The sequence below is a fragment of the Rhea americana genome, unplaced genomic scaffold (assembly GCF_003343005.1).
Source record: "Rhea americana isolate MKP2758 unplaced genomic scaffold, rheAme1 scaffold_92, whole genome shotgun sequence".
NCBI classification, from domain to species: Eukaryota; Metazoa; Chordata; class Aves; order Rheiformes; family Rheidae; genus Rhea; species Rhea americana.
This window is the reverse complement of record NW_028187111.1, coordinates 2,393,784-2,412,919: the sequence shown is the minus strand read 5'-3', so window position 1 is coordinate 2,412,919 and position 19,136 is coordinate 2,393,784. Positions and strand designations below refer to the sequence as shown.

At 42.7% G+C, this 19,136-nt stretch overlaps 1 protein-coding gene across 3 annotated transcripts in view; it reads right to left on the bottom strand.

Annotated features, from left to right (window-relative positions):
• Positions 1-10,512: 10,512 nt before the first annotated feature.
• Positions 10,513-19,136, bottom strand: part of GDAP2 (ganglioside induced differentiation associated protein 2) — a 28,038-nt gene continuing 19,414 nt past the window's right edge. For all 3 annotated transcript variants that reach the window (XM_085324500.1, XM_085324499.1, XM_085324501.1), the window contains exons 12-14: positions 18,920-18,974; positions 12,488-12,631; positions 10,513-11,267 (exon numbers count right to left, since the gene is read on the bottom strand). In XM_085324500.1, the coding sequence (XP_085180626.1) occupies positions 11,220-11,267; positions 12,488-12,631; positions 18,920-18,974 (247 nt within the window). In that variant the 3' untranslated portion in view covers positions 10,513-11,219. The remainder of the gene's footprint in view (positions 11,268-12,487; positions 12,632-18,919; positions 18,975-19,136) is intronic.

The following is a 19,136-nucleotide window of genomic DNA, read 5'->3' as shown; positions in this document are numbered from 1 at the left end:
GTTGCTCTTTATGTGAGGGAGCAACTGGAATGTATTGAGCTCTGCCTAGGGGTGGATGAAGAGCAAGTTGAGAGTTTATGGGTAAGGTTTAAAGGGCAGGTTAACATGGGTGCCACTGTTATGAGTGTTTACTACAGGCCACTTGATCAGGAAGAGAAGGTTGATGCAGCCTTCTAGAGACAACTGGAAGTAGCCTCACAATCACAGGCCCTGGTTCTCACTGGGGACTTCAACCATCCTGATATCTGCTGGAAAGACAATACAGCTAGACAGAAASAGTCCAAGAGGCTCCTGCAGAGCATCAGTGATAACTTTTTTGACAGGTGGTGGAAGACCAATGAGGAGAGGTGTTCTGCTGGATCTTATACTAACCAACAAAGAAGGACTGGTTGGAGATGTGAATGTTGGGGGCAACCTTAGCTGCAGTGACCATGAGATGCTGGAATTCAAGATCCTGCAAGAAGGAAGCAGGGCAATAAGTAGGATCACAACCCTGGACCTTGGCCTCTTCAGAGACCTACTTGGAGGAATCCCATGGGTTAGGGCCCTAGAAAGAAGAGGGGTTCCAAGAGAGCTGGCTAGTATTCAAGCATCACTTCCTCCAAGCCCAAGAGCAGTGCATCGCTATGAGTAAGAGGATGAGCAAGGAGCTCCTGGCAAAACTCAAACGGAAGGAAGTATACAGAACGTGGAGAAAGGACAAGGCCACTTGGGAGGAATATAGGAATGTTGTCAGAGTATGCTCTGAGTCAGAGTATGATGCAGTGAGGAAGGCTAAGGCCCATTTGAAAAATCTGGCAAGAGATGTCAAGGACAACAAGAAGGGCTTCTGCTAAGGCCAGCCCTCAGGAATAACAGACTTCAGAGACAAGAGAGAAAGTCTGGAGAAAGGAAGACTTTTCCTTGGTCTAGGAGGATTGGGTGAAAGATCATTTAAGCAAACCTGACATTCACAAATCCATTGGCCGCCAATGGGATGCACCCATGAGTGCTAAGGGAGCTGGAGGATTTTATTGTGAGGCTACACTCCATCATATTTGAACAGTCATGGAGAACAGGAGAGATGCCTGAGGACTGGAAGAATGCTAATGTCACTCCAGTCTTCAAAAAGGGCAAGGAGGGGGACCCAGGAAACTACAGGCCAGTTAGCCTCACCTCCATCCCTGGAAAGGTGATGGAACAGCTCATTCTGGATGTCATCTCCAAGTACATGGAGAAAAAGAAGGGGATCAGGAGTAGTCAGCATGGATTCACCAACGGGAAATCCTGCTTCACCAAGCTGATAGCCTTCTAGGATGGAATGACTGGCTGGGTAGATAAGGGGAGAGCAGTGGACGTTGTTTACCTTGACTTCAGCAAGGCTTTTGACACTGTYTCCCATAACATAGGTAAGCTCAGGAAGTGCAGGCTAGATGAGTGGACAGTGAGGTGAATTGAGAACTAGTTCAAAGGCAGAGCTCAGCTGGTTGTGATCAGTGGTTGTGGCCTAGTTGAAGGCCTGTAGTTAGTGTTGTCTCCCCAGGGCTCAGTACTGGGTCCAGTCTTGTTCAATTTATTCATCAGTGACCTGGATGAGGGGACAGAGTGTCTCCTCAGTAAGTTTGCTGACGATACCAAGCTGGGAGGAGTGGCTGAAACACCTGAGGGCTGTGCTGCCGTTCAGAGAGACCTGGACAGGCTGGAGAGTTGGGCAGAGAGGAACCTCATGAGGTTCAACAAGGGCAAGTGCAGAGCCCTCACCTAGGGAAAAATAACCCTAGGCACCAGTACAGGCTGGGGGCTGACCTGCTGGAAAGCAGCTCTTTGGAGAAGAACCTGGGATCCCTAGTGGACAACAAGTTGACTATGAGCCAGCAATGTGCCCTTGTAGCCAAGAAGGCCAATGGTCTCCTGGGGTGCATTRGGAAGAGTGTTGCCAGCAGGTSRAGGGAGGTGATCCTGCCCCTCTACTCAGCCCTGGTGAGGCCACAGTTGGAGTACTGTGTCCAGTTCTGGGCTCCCCAGTACAAGAGAGACATGGAGCTATTGGAGAGAGTCCAGCGCAGGGCTACGAAGATGATCAGAGGGCTGGAGCATCTGCCCTGTGAGGAATAGCTGCGAGAGCTGGRCCTCTTTAGTCTGGAGAAGAGAARACTGAGAGGAGATCTTATCAATGTCTATAAATACCTGAAGAGAGATTGTCGAGGCTGGGACCAGACTCTTTTCAGTGGTGCCAAGTGACAGGACTAGAGGCAACAGGCACCAACTGAAACACAATTTCCATCTAAACATGAGGAAAAACTTTGCTGTGAGGCTGACAGAGCACTGGAAGAGGTTGCGCAGAGAGGTTGTGGAGTCTGCTTCTCCGGAGATATTCAAAACTTGCCTGTATGTGATTCTATCATCTAACATGTTGTAGGTGACCCTGCTTGAGTAGGGGGATTGGACTAGCTGGATCTCCAGAGGTCCCTTCCAACCGCAACCATGCTGTGATTCGTGTCCTCACAGACCTGTTACCACTGTGGACACCTGTGCTTGTGGCAGGAGAGTGTCTTTAGTGGGCCACAATGGCAGAACCGTGTTTGGCAGCCCAGCCAAACCCAGGCTGTTGTCCTGGCACCTGGCAGAAGCAAYGATGGGGAGGGACAGGCATGGAAAAGGCTTCTTTCAGCCTGGATTTATAGGATAATTTTTCTCAGCCAGAGGAGCCAGCATAAGAGGCCCATTCCTGTAAGAGGTGCCCCTCTCTGCATCTTTTGACAATACTTTAAGTTCATGACTACTAGACCTGGTTAGAAAGGTCCAGCTGCTGGCAAATGGAGTGTTCTGGTCCTATGTCCTGTCCATGCTCCCACATCTTTCTGAGGGGAACTAGAGACCTTCTGCAGGCTTTCTAGGCTCCTTGTTGCACTGCCATGTCCTGGTGTAACTGCCCTAACATCACCCCTATTCTCCCCTCCCAGCAGCCATGTCAGGTTATTCAACTGTGCACATGAAAATAACTCTTATGTCCCAGTTTATTATTTCTCATAAGCTGGACGGGGTGGTTCAAGGCTGATCAAAGCAGTGGACTCTCCTGGTGAGTGAGTTCCACTCTTCAAACGCTTGGGTGGTCTGCTTCTCATTAGGGCTTGTTGTAGTGCCAAGATAAAAGACTACTTCTCTCCGGATTCATGTGTGCATCTCTGTTGGTGTTCTGGAGCTGCTACAGCTGCTTCCCTCCTGGCGTTTGCCAGATGCAGCAAGCCCTGTGCCCTTCAGGCTGCATAGGGCACTGGCAACTGGAGCAGAGCCCTCTGAGGAGCAATTTAAAACTGCACCAAACAGTGTTGTGGCATGGGATGCCCCTGCAACTGTTTGCTGCCCATCATCTTTGTGGGTCTCTTCATGGTTGCAGTGTATTTCCATTGCACAGTCAATGAGCATTGCTTTGAGGGGTTTTAGTCCAGCCTAATCAACTGGACCCCCATTGCAAAAGCTTGCCACCATTTCTGCAATATACTTTCCACAGGTATATGAGCAGTTTCTAGTCCTACTTATTTCTGCCTATGTGCACTGGTAAAATAACTTGCAACCTATCGCAAATGTCAACCTGCCTTTCCAGCCCAAATGCTGCTCTGAGTCATTTTGGCTCTGTGCCACTGGAGGATGCAACTGGTTTGGCGAGGGCAGCCTCGGCATCTGTTTTCGGTGACTCAGTTTGAAGGGTCATTGTTAATCACAAAATATTTCTGCGCTGTTGCTTCCGTAATGACTACTTAACTAGTTTTGCTCGCTAATGATAACAACCGATGCTCATAGTGCGTAGAATGAAACATTTAAATGTGATGAGGCATAGAAGAATTTGCCTAACTGTATCAGTGGCTCTGGAAATTTTGAAGAGGGTAGCTTGCTTGGGGCCACTCTATCTGCACAAACTCCACCATCTTCTTTGGTTGCAGGGCACCTTTTTTGTACTAAGGTTGCATACTGTGCCCCCCAGGCTTAGTTGGCCCCAAGCTGAGGTATATGCAACGTTCACTGACAGCTGCTATCGTAGTGGCCAGGCTGCATAATAAAGTTTCTGTGTATTTTTTTTTTGGGGGGTGTCAGTTGTTGGTGTTTAATCTTTTTCCTTTTTTTTWATTTCTGCATCAGTCCCTCAAACATGCTTTGGTATATGGCAGGAGTGCTTTGCTATACTGTAGGGTCAAAAAGATGCTCAAGTCCAAACAGAGCTATCAAGAGATAGACTATCAAGAGAGTATTTCCTTTTAATATAACTATTTAATCTGAATATGTCAAAACAGCTGTCTTGCAACTAGCATAAAATATAATTTCATTTTGAAATCCAGGTACAATTTTCTCACCTGTTTCGTAGCAACAACTGCTTAGTGGTTGTTCTTACATTGCTGGATTTATATAAAGTCTTAACTTGTTTAAYGTTATCACTATGGTCAAGGCCATTATCTCTATTAGCTGGTCCCTACTCAGTAACACCTTACCGAATCACCTTTCACACTGACTATGTGACTACATGTAAGACCTTCTGGGCGCATTTTGGCAACAATCATATTCCTGAAATGCCCAGATGCTTCTGGAAGAGCTCTCTGAGGTCCACYAGGAAGGCAAAAGAAGCATCGCCTTTGCTTTGCAAGGCAGGGCACTCTCAGGGAGGCTTGAAGAATCACCACTACATCCAGCAGTTTTCTGTCAGGGTTATTTCCCTGCCTGCAGCCTCAAGGCTTTAACAGACTGCTCCAGCCACCTTTACTTATTAATGTCGGTTGATTCATGTGTCCTCTGGGTCTGAGGCTTTTTCCTCCACTCTTCTGTGCTTGGGTAGCACTTGCCAGGTTGGTTCAGGGAATGTCTTTCGCTATCTCACGTTACTGACAAATCTCTGGGTCCTTGCAGCTCCGTGAAGATGTGTCTTAAAGGCTTTTAGGAGCTCCGGAATCCGCACGGGCTGCAATGAGACTCTCAGGGCACAATCTGGCTACACCTTGCCAGTAATTACTGCCAGCTGCTACTGARAAGGGTGGTCTCATCTGCTATGAATCTCCCTGCCTCAAACTGCCCACCTTCTCTTGCATGCTTTTGCTCTTTCCCTTCTGTTTGAGCTAGCAGGCACATAGCAGCTGGTAATCAGATCAGCTCRCTGCTCCAACAGAAAATGGACTCAGTGAGAGCTAATTGAAGAGTTTTCCATTGACTCAGTGAGCCAGAAGATCAGTACAACTAATCAACCCCGTGCAAGCGTTTTCTTTTATTTTCACTGCTAATTTAGTCAAGGAGCCATGTTGCACCTTCCCTGTTCTCAKGGCGGTGCTTTTACACTGTTAGTCTTTGATATGCAAAGACACCTTTGAAATGCCCTTCTTTGGCAGGTGATTTTACTTACCATTTTACTTGTGAATAAGCAAACCTGTTCAGATGCTGTCTCTTCCTGCCAAATGATTAGCAATGCCTAAGTGGGCCCAAGTAGTTACATGACTCAACTCCTGTTATTAACCTTTTAAACCTTGTAAGACGAGAGCTCCRTATTGTGCAAACATTTTGGTGAGAATGAGAAACAGCTCACAATCAGCTCTTTCTAAGAAATAGGTAGGTTAAACAAAACAGACAAAGCTCAGCCTGCCTGATAGTTTAGGACATGCACCCAGTCCCAGCGCAGGTCAGTCTTATGCTGACACATCTGCCGGGTTTTGTGCAATGTTGTTATGTGGCCAGTGTGAGTTTGTTACTGTTCCCAGAGTCATGACGAAAACCAAAGTGTTCCTGTGAATAACCCTGTTGATGAAGTAGTCCAGCTCAGCACTGCAGCCCCGTATGCAAACTTCCCCTCCAGCCCTTTTGTAAACCAGCCCGCCAGGCTGCAGCTCCGTTACACTAACCCAAGATGCTGTATCTTTGTGCAGCTGGGCAGCAGCTTAGTTTTATTATAGCCACAAAGACCCTCCCACCCAAAGAGCCCCACAGTCATGCCCAGCAAGTGGCTTTGCGAAGCTGTCAGGCACATGTATTTTTACAGGGAAAAGATGGGCAATGCAGGATGTCGCCTGCAACGGGTGTRCACAGCAGAGTGGGAACCTCTGGGACAGGCCACGCAGTTGTAGAGCACATCGCTTACAGGCTTTATTAAAAGCATGGTGATCAAATCAGTCATTCTCCTTATCAACTACTTTAAAATGGTTTCTCACTACGTTCTGAAAAAAAATACAGCAAGAGCAAAACGATCATACTGAGCCTTGTTTTGAGTGTTTGCTATTTAGGTCAGTTCCCAGTGAGTTCCAGGACCTTCCTACAGCCCTGAGATTAAGCCCTTCACAGTGTTAGAGGAGAACACTGGTCTGTTGCTTGATGCCTTAGGTGCTCAGTCTTCTTTTCACAGTACAGGAATAACCATTTAAGAATCATCCTCTTCCTCTCCACCTCCTCAAAAAGGAGAGAATGTAATAAAGGAGAGAAGGGGAAGAAACGCTGCTGCCTACAACATCTTCAGTAGAGAAAGAGCTTCTTCTCCTAACATCTTAGTGAAAGTGTCGAGCATGCAAACTGTTCTGAGTTTTGCTGCCCTTGTCCTAACCATGCTGTAATCACAAACAGTCCTGTCTCATCTGAACAAGGAATTGGGTTTTCAAGGGAAGCACAGCTGAGAAAGGCTTCAAACAGGATCTGATTAGCCAATTAAAAACAGATGCTGTGCTGGCAGCTGGGCTGCTGTGGATCATCTGATACAATCCCCTTCCCCTCATTTTTGTACATAATGTCCTTCCAAGCAAAGCCACGTCCCCCATAGCTATGTCTAAATTGCATTAGGAATCTTGGCATTTTTTCAGTTATACATGTTGTGAGTGGTTTTGTCGTTTAAAGTATTTTAAAGGGATTTTATAGTCAAGTAGTTGAATGCCCCTCAGAAATCTGCTTAGCATTCACAGGAGTCAGACTCCACACTGCAAAGGGCCTGGAGCTACAGCACTTTAATCTCTGCCCTCCTTAACCTCTATGTGACACTTCTATCTTTCTCCTGGAGTTAAGGTCTCCATCATCTCTGGATTAGAGGAAGCTCCCTCCATGCACTTTGCTTTAGTTTCAAGCCTACAAGCTAAGGGAGCTCTGTATCCCAATATTGAAGCATAAGACATCTTTCTTATTCTGAAAGGAGGCATCTCWCTCACTCACTCACTCACTGCTCCAGTGTGGCTTGGGACTGCTTTAGCTCACCCACCTCCTCATCTTACCCTTATGAGGAGCCTGCACTTTGCTCATGTACCTGCTCAGTCATTCATTCCTCTAATTTAGCACTGAGTCCTGCTCCATGGCAGACTGARGAAAATTGAAAGTGTATATAGGAATGTAGGCTAGGTATTAGTGTTCACTCTCCTTGGCACCAGATGATCACAACCTGAGTTGTCTCAAGTARGCTTCTTCTTACTCTACTCCCTAAATGCAGTTTAGGAAGTAGAATTCTTCTTCCCTTCCTCTCCCAAGACTGTCCTTGCTAACAGAAGTCACTAGGCTCAGGTCTCATTTAGCCAGAATCAACACAGGCAGGAATTTCTGTAATACACTTAGTGGTGCAAACAAGTTGCAGATTTGGACTATTCATTCTGTTGCTTGGTCACAGCTGTAACAGGAGATTCATCCCAGAGAGGCCAAAGAAAGGGGACAACTTTTTTTTTTTAGTTCAACAAAGGAGAGAAAGGAGAGGGGTTGATATCAGTTTATTCAATAGCAGAGCCATCCAAATTAATTTCATATGGAGTGTCTGGTCTCAGCAGTTGGATGCTAATCCTTTGCAACACTGCAGCCATCTAACTGCTCAGGGACAGATCAGGGAGAGGGCCTAATCCAGCACAAAGATGAGACAAGAGGCATATATAATAGAACAATCAAGGTTTTAGGCTACTGCTGGAGAAAAGCAGATACCAGAAAAACTCAGACTGTTTTCATTCTAGGGTCTGGACAGCAAGAGAAGACAGAAAAGAGCTCAGCTTCAAGTCTATGTGGCAAATTCATACTAGCTTGATCACCTGTAGAAAGCTGACACTTTGACTTTGCCTGCACCTTTTTGCCACCTCCTCTTCCCAAGAGTGCCCAGCTAAAGAACCAAAGACGTAACACAACAGGAGGAATGGAAGCAGCCATCAGATACTTCACCTTTCAACAGCCTGGGCAATTGCATCCAAATCTGGCTTAACCGAATGACGCCAGCTAAGCCAAGACACTTGGACTGAATCACCTGTTTGCAGTCAGACATCAGCTAAACACAATCCAGCTCTTCACATATCACACTGTCAGCAAGGGAATATAGGGCACTTCCAGAAGAGCTGTATTTAATAACGAGCAAGTGCCTGAGCACTGCGTGTGAGGGTCACTGAGAGTGACTATGCTACTCCAATGCCAGCATCACACAGGGTGTCAGAGAGGCAGTAACCACACTCACACAACTATGCTATTACACTTCCCTCCAGAGCCTCCCCCCAGCTTTTGAGCCTCCGTATGGTATGAAATAGCTTGAARCAAGACATAAAACCTTTATCAGAACTTTTAACTCTGCAGTGACTCCACTGGGACAGGGTTGTTAAAACTCACACAGATTTACGGCATGCACAAACTGCCTCCGTGGCCTCTTTAAGATAAAAGCCTGTATCCACCCAGAATGACAGTATGCCAAAGTTTATCTCAGCCTAAAACAAATACAGTTCAGTTGGTTTCAATGCAAAAATTAGATTTATACAATTAAACTTTTCAATAGCAGTAAGTATCCTGAGCACTTCACCTATCTGATTTTTTTTTTCCACTGACCTATAACTTTTAAAAGTCTTCTTTAAAAAAGAAATTGGTAGATTGCCATGACTCCTGCCTCACTGGAAAATGCAGGATCTCTGCAGCACAATGCAGGTCTGTCTTGCTACTGAGATTTGTAGGACTTGGATTTTTTTTTTTTTTTTTTAATCCAAGTCTTTCAAGGGAAAAATATACACAGTAAGATGCATAGTGCCAAAATCTCCTTTTTTGCTTTGCAAATGCTSTGGAGGCAGATTCACACTTCATTGAGCCAAGTCATTTCTTAAAATGACTGGACTAGGATTTGAAAAACGTGCAGACAGAGTCCTAAGCAAAACTGTTCAGGTTTTATGATTCTGAGCCATCTGTGAGGTAAGGAGACAGAAATCAGCTATAAGYTGGTGAAGCTGAAAGACTGTTCTGTTTTTACAATACATTCTGAATCATCTTTAATCTGCCTATTAAACAGACACTAGTTATTCTGCAAGAGCCCTGCAGAAAATGGTACGGGTGTGAAAAACAGCAGATGGTTAATGTGGGTGGAAAGCTACACAAATCGTCAGAGAAGCATGGAAAATTCACTGCTGGCTTTGAAAGAGTCACTAGACAAGGGCAGCTGTAAACAGCTAGGTGCAAAGAGGAGGTAGGGACACGTGCTAGCTGCTCCATATAGACTGCTGCTATTTCTGTTTCTCAAGAGAAAACCCCAGAAAAGTGTTGAAAGAATCAAATATGAATGGATCATAAGGGTCAACACTACCAAATATTAACATCAATGTGGTTTTCCATTGTATTACAGTTTCCAGCCTTTAGCAGCACCTTGGAACCACATAAAGATCCTTAGGAACATTTAAAAAGCAATTCCACACATAAGCTGTATATGCAAGATACTTAAACCCCAGCCAAATGATTTTCATTTATAACTGATGTACCAACRCGCTGAGGATGTGCAGAGTACGAGCGTAACGTTAAGCCAAAAGGAGAYCAAGGTAGGAAAGAAAGGAAACTCCGTATGGCTCAACCTTCACCACGCTCCTAATTTACGAAAGCAAAAAGAACTCTCATGTTGCAAGTGCAAATTGTGACGTGCAATCACACAATCAAGACCAAGGAAAGAATTTTTGTTTATGCCAATAGCATCTCTAAATAGGAGAAAAGAGGGGTGCCCATTTCCATTCAATTCAGTGGACACTAACACTCACCCCCTCAAGTATTTCATGGCAACTCTTGCTTATGCCCAAAAGGCTAGCTGCTGCAAAAGGGACAGAACAAGGAAAACTGAGGGAGCAGCAGATACAGTTTGGGGCAAGAAATAATGAAAACACATGGAGTATAATATCATTTTCTTATTCAGTACTGCTGTGATATTATTTCTACTAGGGATTCCATCATTCTGTATTTGGGACTGCCATCTTTGATTATGTTTAATACAAGAACCTCTTTCTTCCTCTTTTAATTTCCCATAGGCAGGCAGGGGGAAATACTTGAGGACTTTTAACCTCCGATTCCGTAATTACCACTGCTGTTGAGCTCTCACATAGACYGTGTCTGTCAAAATCAGTACGGCACAGTATTAACAGGAGGAAGAAAAAGGGACACTAGTATCTCTAAGGAACAAGTTTTATCACCACTGGTTAGGATCTTCCCCTCRTGCTCCCCAGTGCATCCATCTGGCAAATGGCATTCATTTATAATACAAACATATCTGGTCATTTCAAAGAAGAACATAAGTGATTACAGTCAGAGAAAAGAAGCTGCAAATGTTTTTCAATTTTTATTCTTWTTTGGAGAACAGTGGCATCCTGACATGTCACATCATTCAAGGAAAACTGACAGGGACTGTTATCAGGCTCCTAGCTCACCTAGCACTTACAGTACTAAGTTTTGCAGTAATCTTTGCTTGGCTGTAGTTCTTTGTTCAGCCTGCAGACATGGTATTCCCAATTCCAGATACTTCTGCTGGGTCAAGACCAGAGTAATCAGCACTAACAGAAAGGGAAATAACTGGATATGAAGCACAGAGACCATATGATGAGCAACAGTGTCAGGCTGGTACTGTAAAACAGTTATACAGACCAGTCAAAAATGGGTTTTACAGATGGAGCTGGAAAATCATAATACTAGATAAAAACATGATCAARTGTTCTTGATAGATTTCCCAGGAAAAGAGAAAGTCTATTCAGGAATAAAACATAACAACTTCAAAGAAGAAGAAAATAAAAYACACCTAGTGATCCTGAAATCAACTTTTCCATTAGATAAATATATTTGAAATAGTTGTACAGTTCACAGTGGCATAAAGTTCTCTGATTGCTTGAGTGCTTGAAAATATCTCATCAGTAAAAAAATACCAGAGCTGGGGAGGAAAACCCTCTCTCTGAATTCTGTACATGGGCAAACGCACATGGTATTGGCAGGCATCAAGTCATCGGATCCATGGGAAACCAGCAGTATTGCAGGACTGCAGATCACAAGTCAGGGGACGGGGGATAAGAAGTATAGTAAGGCCCATTTTCCTACAAAAAGAACAGAACAATCAGTTGAACAAAAGTCTTCTCCAACACCCCTTGATGCAATGGATGAATGATACAGAGGCATAAATAAATGCATATCTCTGACTTTTTCCATGATTAGTGACAGCCACGATTCAACCGAAAGACGACTGTGCTGGTAACCTGCCAGGGCATTGGTTTTGCCTCTGTTAAGCAGAAGGGGCAGGTTAAGATTTTGCCATTAAGCCAAAGCTGTGATGCAAGGAAGCCACAAGTGCCTGCACAGCCAGTCTCTCGGGTTCAAGACAAAGTTGACCATGCAGACATGCCATGGCTGGAGCTGTTGTTCTGTAGTCAGAGCAGGTACTCTTTGGACTGATTTGACAATGCAATTCATATTCCTCCCACCACTTGGGCAGAGACCTGGGATAGGGAAGGAAGAGGAGGAAGAAGAGGGACCAACACAGAGGCAAGGCACCCTTTAACAGTTCTGCTTCTACCCCTACCCCCTTCCTGTGTGCTTGTTGATATGGGACAGGGAAGATGAAAGACACAACAATCTTTCTTGGGGCAGGTACAAGATTGCTGAGCTTTCCTCACAGTCACAAAAGCCACTGAAGAATCACCACTGACAACTGAAAGCTGCGAGAGGCTACAAGGCAATGAGCAAATTGGGCATGCAAGAGAGACCAGTTCCTTTAAAACTTGCATAGGTGAGGCTGCTTCAACTCAAGAGCATAGAGACCAGCCACTGTTTTCTATGCAACAGGTACCAATGAAATGCCTCAGCTTCAGACTTGCTGAACCTTGTTTTAACTAAATCTGTGGACCCAGAAGCCCTATGTCTGAGCTCAGCAACCTGCACTGTAATGCACGGCATACATTGCATCTTGATCTATACTCACAAACTAATCTAATCTTCTAACATTAATTTATCTTATCCACTGGCTCTCAGCCTGTTATGATACSTGAAAAAAAGGCAGGATTGTCTTTTTTTGTACATAGGAGACTGCTCTGTTGGGAAAGGGGGTCTGCTTCTTGGCCAAAGCCTCTCTTTAGACTGAAGTTAGAAAACAAAAGACTTCAAAACCAAAAAGTCCCCACAAGCCTAAGAAAACTGCTACTCACAGAAGAATAGTTAGACTCTCCGGGAACCCTTTTAAAGTTTTTGCAGAGCAGAATGGGAGATACACAATAACTACACTTGGAAGAAGAGACAGATCCTGCCACACAAAATTACTTACCCTCGCATCATACTCGAGGACGAAAGGGGGGAGATCAATCTGCTCTGGGGGTATGGCTGTGAATAACTGCTGAAGGCTTTCCACATAGTGGATTTTGTCCTTTAGCCCTGAGATGGTGAAGGTTGTGAAAAACCATGCTGAGACCTGAAAATAAGCCCCCAAATCCCAACAAAAACTAAATTATGATGGTGCTGTTTCAGAACCTTCAAATTCAACATTATATTCCATAGTTAAGCAGCCTAGAAGTTAAACTTGAAGGTTTGATATCACGGCAGGAACAGGAGGATGTCAGGAAATACACACCACTGACAGCAAGCACTGTCCTTAGAATTTTAAAGCTAGTGCTAGCTCCTCCCCATCAATTCCCAGGCAAATAAATGTCTCCTACTGTAGAAAAGTGACAGCTATTCTGCTACTTTTGTCTTCCAAAGTCTGCAGAGTGGCAAATTTTCACTTCCGGTTTAGTCAGTTCAGAATATGATCTATTTTACTTTATATTTAATAGAAACATTTTTTTTAACCCCCTGCCTTCAAATTTTTACAGAAAAGGCAATTCTAGGGAGTAACACTTCCAGCTGTTCTGAAGTACTACTGAAATCTCCTCTCTGCTTTGGACTGGCAGAGCACGCATGCAAGCCTGCCTCTCCTTCTGTTCTATCACATTTCTTAAACGTCAAAGTCTTACCAACTTACTGTACAAGATTTTACTTTATGTATATACAATTCGTCTCCTTTGGATGCGAACAGATCAAGGAATTTTTGTTTTGTAAAGGCCAGTAAGACACCATTGATACTTCTGGAAACAGCTAAATATTACTTTTTAGATTGATTGCACAGACTTCTACATTTAAAATCACTTTCCTAAAACTGAAAACTATATTATTTCTTTATTTCTCATCTAGTCTATTTCTGGCAGACTGAAGGAGAAGAAAAACACAAATCTTTGCAAGAACTGGAGATTACTGTTCTGTAGGACACAAGTGTTCAGATCAGGGGTTAGGAGCCTGTGAAAGAATGCCTGCAGTCACTCTAAACTTTTCAGATTGGTGCTGATGAAAGAAGGTTTAGCTTCAAGTAACAGAAGCCAAACTTCTAAAAGAAGTCAAACTGTCATTTGCTAACAAACTTTTAGCTGCCACGTTAATATGGAGGAAAAATATTCCAATTTGTTCCACTTGGAAATTCTAATACACCTCTGGGCAGAAAAGTCACTAAAATGGACACAGAAAACTGTCTTGAAGAACATTGCTACTGGATGGAGAAATTTGTGAGGCACTCCAAACTGGGAGACCATTCAGCAGAGCAACACCACTCAGGAAGAGTGCTAGGCTCCATATAAATCAGATACACGGATGGTTCAGTTCTCCAAGATGAGAATAACGTGGGTCAGATACAACAATGCACTCAAAGCCCTAGAAACTACACCTCATGCGGGGCACAGCAATGAGAAAGATGTTCTTCAACATCCAGACAGCCAAAACAGTGCAGACTAAACTATATGTCCAAGAGCAGATAACACACAGAACAGATTTTAAGAGAAAGGAATGATCTGGTCATATACTCTAAAGCTATCTGAAACAAAGAACATAGGAAAAAAAACTCTGATCACAAAAGGTATGAGAGACAGGCAGATATTCTARTATCTTTAGCACTTACCTGGTCTACCTTGAGAAAGATGCCCCAAAATGTCAGAACAAAAGCATATAGCAAAAACAAAGATGCAAACTTATGTCAGGCCATACTGGACAAAGAACATTGAACAAAAAGTCACAGCGACAGGGCCAGAGAGACACTTGTTGACTGAACAAGAGTCACACCTACTTGCTGAAGGCTGACTGTCTACTGTAGAATGGCATTTTTTGGCTCAGCTGAGTACGAGTAACACAAAAGACAACCAGACAGAAAGCAGAGAGATGACAAACAACAGCATGGTAGGGAGCACAAAAATTGTGTATACTGAAGAACCTTAGCACAATGGAAAGTTAGAGTGCAACATAAGAATTGCTCTGGCAATCAAACTGCAGGAAAGGAAAGGAAAAAAGATCCTGAAGGAACTGAAGGAAAATCTTTCCACTCTGATAAGTGTCTCTTTCCTCATCCTTTCAGTAATTCCAGCCATTCTTCTTATGTTAAGGTTCCATATCAGCATAAGAATGTCTCACTTCCTACCTGCCGAGTCATGAAAGTAACCTTGGAACAGTCACGGTATTTCGTATACTTCAAGATCACTCATCTTGGAGAAAACAGAAGCAGCTAGTTGGATGGTCCTAAAGTAAACTGACCAGGACTGCAGTTTAAGAACATACAGATCTAAGAAAGGAGAGACATCTAAAAATTTCCTTTTACATTTTTGTGAAATTTTTGCTAGAGAAATCTTTTGTTCATTTACCAGATGAGGCATTTTAGCAGATAGGTGCAAGTGCTCGTAAGCAAGCACAGCTGCACACTGGCTACAGTAAGTTAACAGAAGAAAAGAAATACCACAAGAAGAATGTTTAAGGAAGGGGGAATTCCAGATAAGTTTGAACATTAAATAAAAAAAAAGAACTACACAAATATGACATTTAAACAAAAATTAGATACTTAAAAACTGTCCTGGAATAACTATGTTGCCTCCTCACAATAGCATACTTTTATGACGAAGGAAAGAAAAAAGGGAAAAGGAGGTGGAGAGCAGAATAGAAAATTTAAAATGGTGTCTTTATTTTAAGGACATGCCATGTTAGCAGAAAGCAGGTAGACAGATTATTATTGGCATCCACTATTGCTGTATGTTTCTAACAAGACCTCTGATTATGAGCGACACTTAACCCGTCACTTCAACGAGTTTTTAAAGCAGAAAATACACTTGCAATCCTGTACCAAAGTAGTGCTCATTCCAAGGCATATTATGGATGACAAACATTAAATAATTGTTATGGATGTTCAGTATACAAAAACCTAATAGGAACACAGGGAATATATTTGAAGACATCAAGAAAACTATTTGACTTAACAGGAAGAGAGAYTTTCCTCTCTCAGGCACACAGTTTGACACACCTTATCTGCTAATTAAACAAAAATCTCTGTTGGTGCTTACTGCACTGAGAATAGAATGAAYTGCACTCTGATAGTTTGTCTCTGTTGTTCCTACTGTTTTTGGAATTGAGTAAAAGATTGTAAAAGTCACTCTGCCAAGCTAGAAAACCACAAGGTTAAAATGCCAGGTGTCTTTACCTCAAACAACAGCACCCCCTTCCCCCCCCCCAAAAAAAAAAAAAAAAAAAAAAAAAAAAAAAAAAAAAAAAAAAAATTTTGAAGCCAGTAGATTACATCTGTGTAAGAAAAGAAAAAACTCTTAAGTCTGGGTGAAGTGACATTTTGCATGAGCTTCTGGAAAAAAAAAAAAACAAAACCCAAAAAACAACAAAAAAAACAGATAAAACAAGCCAGGAGTCACTGAAGAGGGTCATATCCCAAAGAGAAACTTACTATTATCTAGAAAAAGTTTATTACAATGAGGATCTTGTATAGAAAAGTCATAAGCAATTTGCAGCTGCCTTTATATCGGTTTCTGCTCTCCAGAAACTGCTTCTATACCATTATGGAAAAGCAGACAGRAAGTCTTCATAATTAATATGACGATTATGATGTCTATGAATATCTATTTTGAATATTGAGGTATGTTATAGTTTTAAAACATTCTTGATTCACAGCTAAGTTCCTAAATTTACAAGGACAGAATTTCCACGTGTAAGGTTGTTTCCTATGAAGCCACTGCTGTTTCACTCAGAACACACAGAAAGAAAGCTGCAGAAAGCGGTGTGTGGAGTCTGGAGAGCTTTTAAAGAGGGGAGCTGAGAGCATTCACAGCCAAATGCCCTGTTTTATTTATATATCGATGGCTAAAGCAGTAATGAGCAGAARTGCATTTACATGTAGCAGTATGAAGGGACTTGCAACAGCATTTCAGGAAAGTTCTCTTAATCTAAGTGTTGGTGGCCGAGAGTTCACACTGCAAGAGTAGCTTGCAAGGAGAGAAGAAAAAAAAGAAAAAAAAAAACAATTTTCTCTGATTAATGAAGGTAGATTTGGAAGAAGCTGGTGACACTCCTACTTGGGTGAAAAGGGAGACATATACTGCTGCCACCTTYGGTGCATCTTCCCAAGCAATTTCATCACAAAAACTGTTATCTTTCAGAAGCACTACAGAGAATCAAGTTCTTGCATAGATCCCAGGAATGCTCACAGGAGCAAATGAATAAAAGCAGGATTGGATTGTGCAGTGACACACCCCGCTTCAGTTACTCTGTGTTTTAGGATAACTGCTGAGCCTTCTTCCCTGTAGACTGAAAGCCATGTGTTCTAGATGGGCAATTATCCTCAGAATATATATAATTTAAAACAGCTTCACATTTTAAAAAGTACATTCACATCCCTAGAAAATAAGTGCAGTTCTGAAGAGGCATGATGAAAAGTCTCTTGATCCCTTGTAGCCCAGAAATAAACTACGCAACTCTAACAGATGGCAGCTATAAGCTGTGCCAGGATTCAASAGAGCTGTAAAATGGATCATTTAAATCGGAGATTTAATGAAATATGTGTACAAGGGTGATGGGCTTTGGAAGCTGTATGAAAGCACAAGCCTTGCTTCTGCATTTGAGACATGGGTTATTTCCTGCATTTCTAGGAAAGGAAGTAAGTGCTCCAAGTAGGAAGATGAATGAGCCAAAGATTTTTGAAGAGATTTGACACTTCTGGGCTAGCAATGTTCCACAGGGCCAATGGCCCAAAAATAGCCAAAAAAGGAGGGGTGGGAAAGACATCCCCTCTTTGTTGCCACCTTCTCCACCAGGAMTTTCTGCTGTGTATTCCACATCATGTTTCATAAGCTAATGGCCTTTGCAACAGCCAGCAGAAATCCCACTCGTCTTTCAGTTCAAGAAAAGGCTTGGCTGAAAGACATGGACACATGTCCTCTTTTGACTCCAGCTGTGCTGTGAGAATACAATACAAAAGAAATCTCTTCCCAGCAAGCTAGGACCTCTATGACTCTCACCCTCCATGCTTCCCACCAAATAACTGGTTGCTCCAAAGATCTGCCGAGTTTCCTTGTCTTTTTCAAGGGCACAAGGGCCATAGTAACAAACTGGCAAACATTAGTTTTCGTTCTCAACATGAAGTATTTCCCAACCAAATAGGAACCACGTATTCTTGCATGGGAAGAAAGGAAGGAGATAAAGTGCTATTGGGAATCTAGAATACAAGTATTTTCTAGCTTCTGAGTACCCAACTTTGTGACCTAAGTAGTGTTCTTTGAGTAGATCTCTATGTCAGTTCCTAGATTTCCAAGAGCAGAGCTGAAAGCTCTAATTCTACCACTCAAACCTCAGACATGTAGGCTGTGGGAATATAATATTCTGGCAGAAACTGGATGAGGCACTGTTAGGAAGCCTCAGTCTCATCTACATAAAAACAAAAAGTTCCAAGTCTCAGTGTCCCAGCTGTAAGCATGCATAGGAAGAATGGAATCTCTGGGGATTTAGCAGTTAGAGAAATTCCTGCTGAACACGTGCAAACTGAAGTTTTTTTTTCAAGGTAAACAAATTTTCTCCAACTTAAACAGCATTAGCAAAAAAGCACAATAAACCCAGAGGTTAAACTGACATGAAAATGGAGGATCACATTTCTAACCTTTAAAAAGGAGGAACAAAGATTTTGGAAAGGGCTACTGCTAACACTCAGTTCATCTGAAGTACTCATGTTGCTGCTAAGTATGGAAGAAAGAGCACTCCATCTTCTGTTCCCCTACACAGATCATAGCCAAGGGTAACATTTTACTGTTTGACAAGTTCAGCTTTTCACTTTCTGAAGGCTTGACAGGGTCCTCCTGCACCCCATGTCACAAAGACATCCTTCCCATCTTACCTCATTACTCTACACTCTCTAATCCTGATTAATCTCTTGGTTGCTTGATACATCATCCTCTGCCTTTAGGCTTATTGGGGCAGCTCACTAGATGGTATGGAACATACCTGCAATACCTCTTATGGGGAGAGATAAGGTGAAATAGCCAGGTAATGAACTACAGGAAAACAATAATATCCACAAAAATGGACTACAGGAAAGAATTCCAAAAGTCTTCGCTCATGGTTTGTCATCCTGCCAACCAGACAGCAGGAGAAAGGACAAAAGAAAGCTTCTCTGAAAGAAACGAGATCCAAAGAACAGGAAACAGACAGCTGTGCTGTACTGGAGTTCAGCTTGCCACTAACACTGGAACCTTACAGCTACATCAAAAACAGGGATGAATTTCAAGTTCTGACTCTTGATCCAGAAAATACTATACAGCTTTGGAAGTCTTCTACATACTTCTGTGTTCCTCATGCTAGTCTTACACACTACTCTGCCAACACCCAAATCATTCTTTTTCTTTTGTATTATATACTTCACCTTTGAACGAAATGTTGGGTGGACAAAATACAGTGCCTTCAAGTTCCTCTTGTACCTGGTTCAAAGAAAAAAATAACCCATTAGAAGCGTCTTCTAATTAAGTTCACCAATACAACACAACTGTGAAAACATAAATCATTTTGCTTAAGTGCCTTTTTTGTTTTTCTGAACTTAATGCTAGTTCAAATCTAAATGCAAGAAAAGTAAGTGTAAAGCA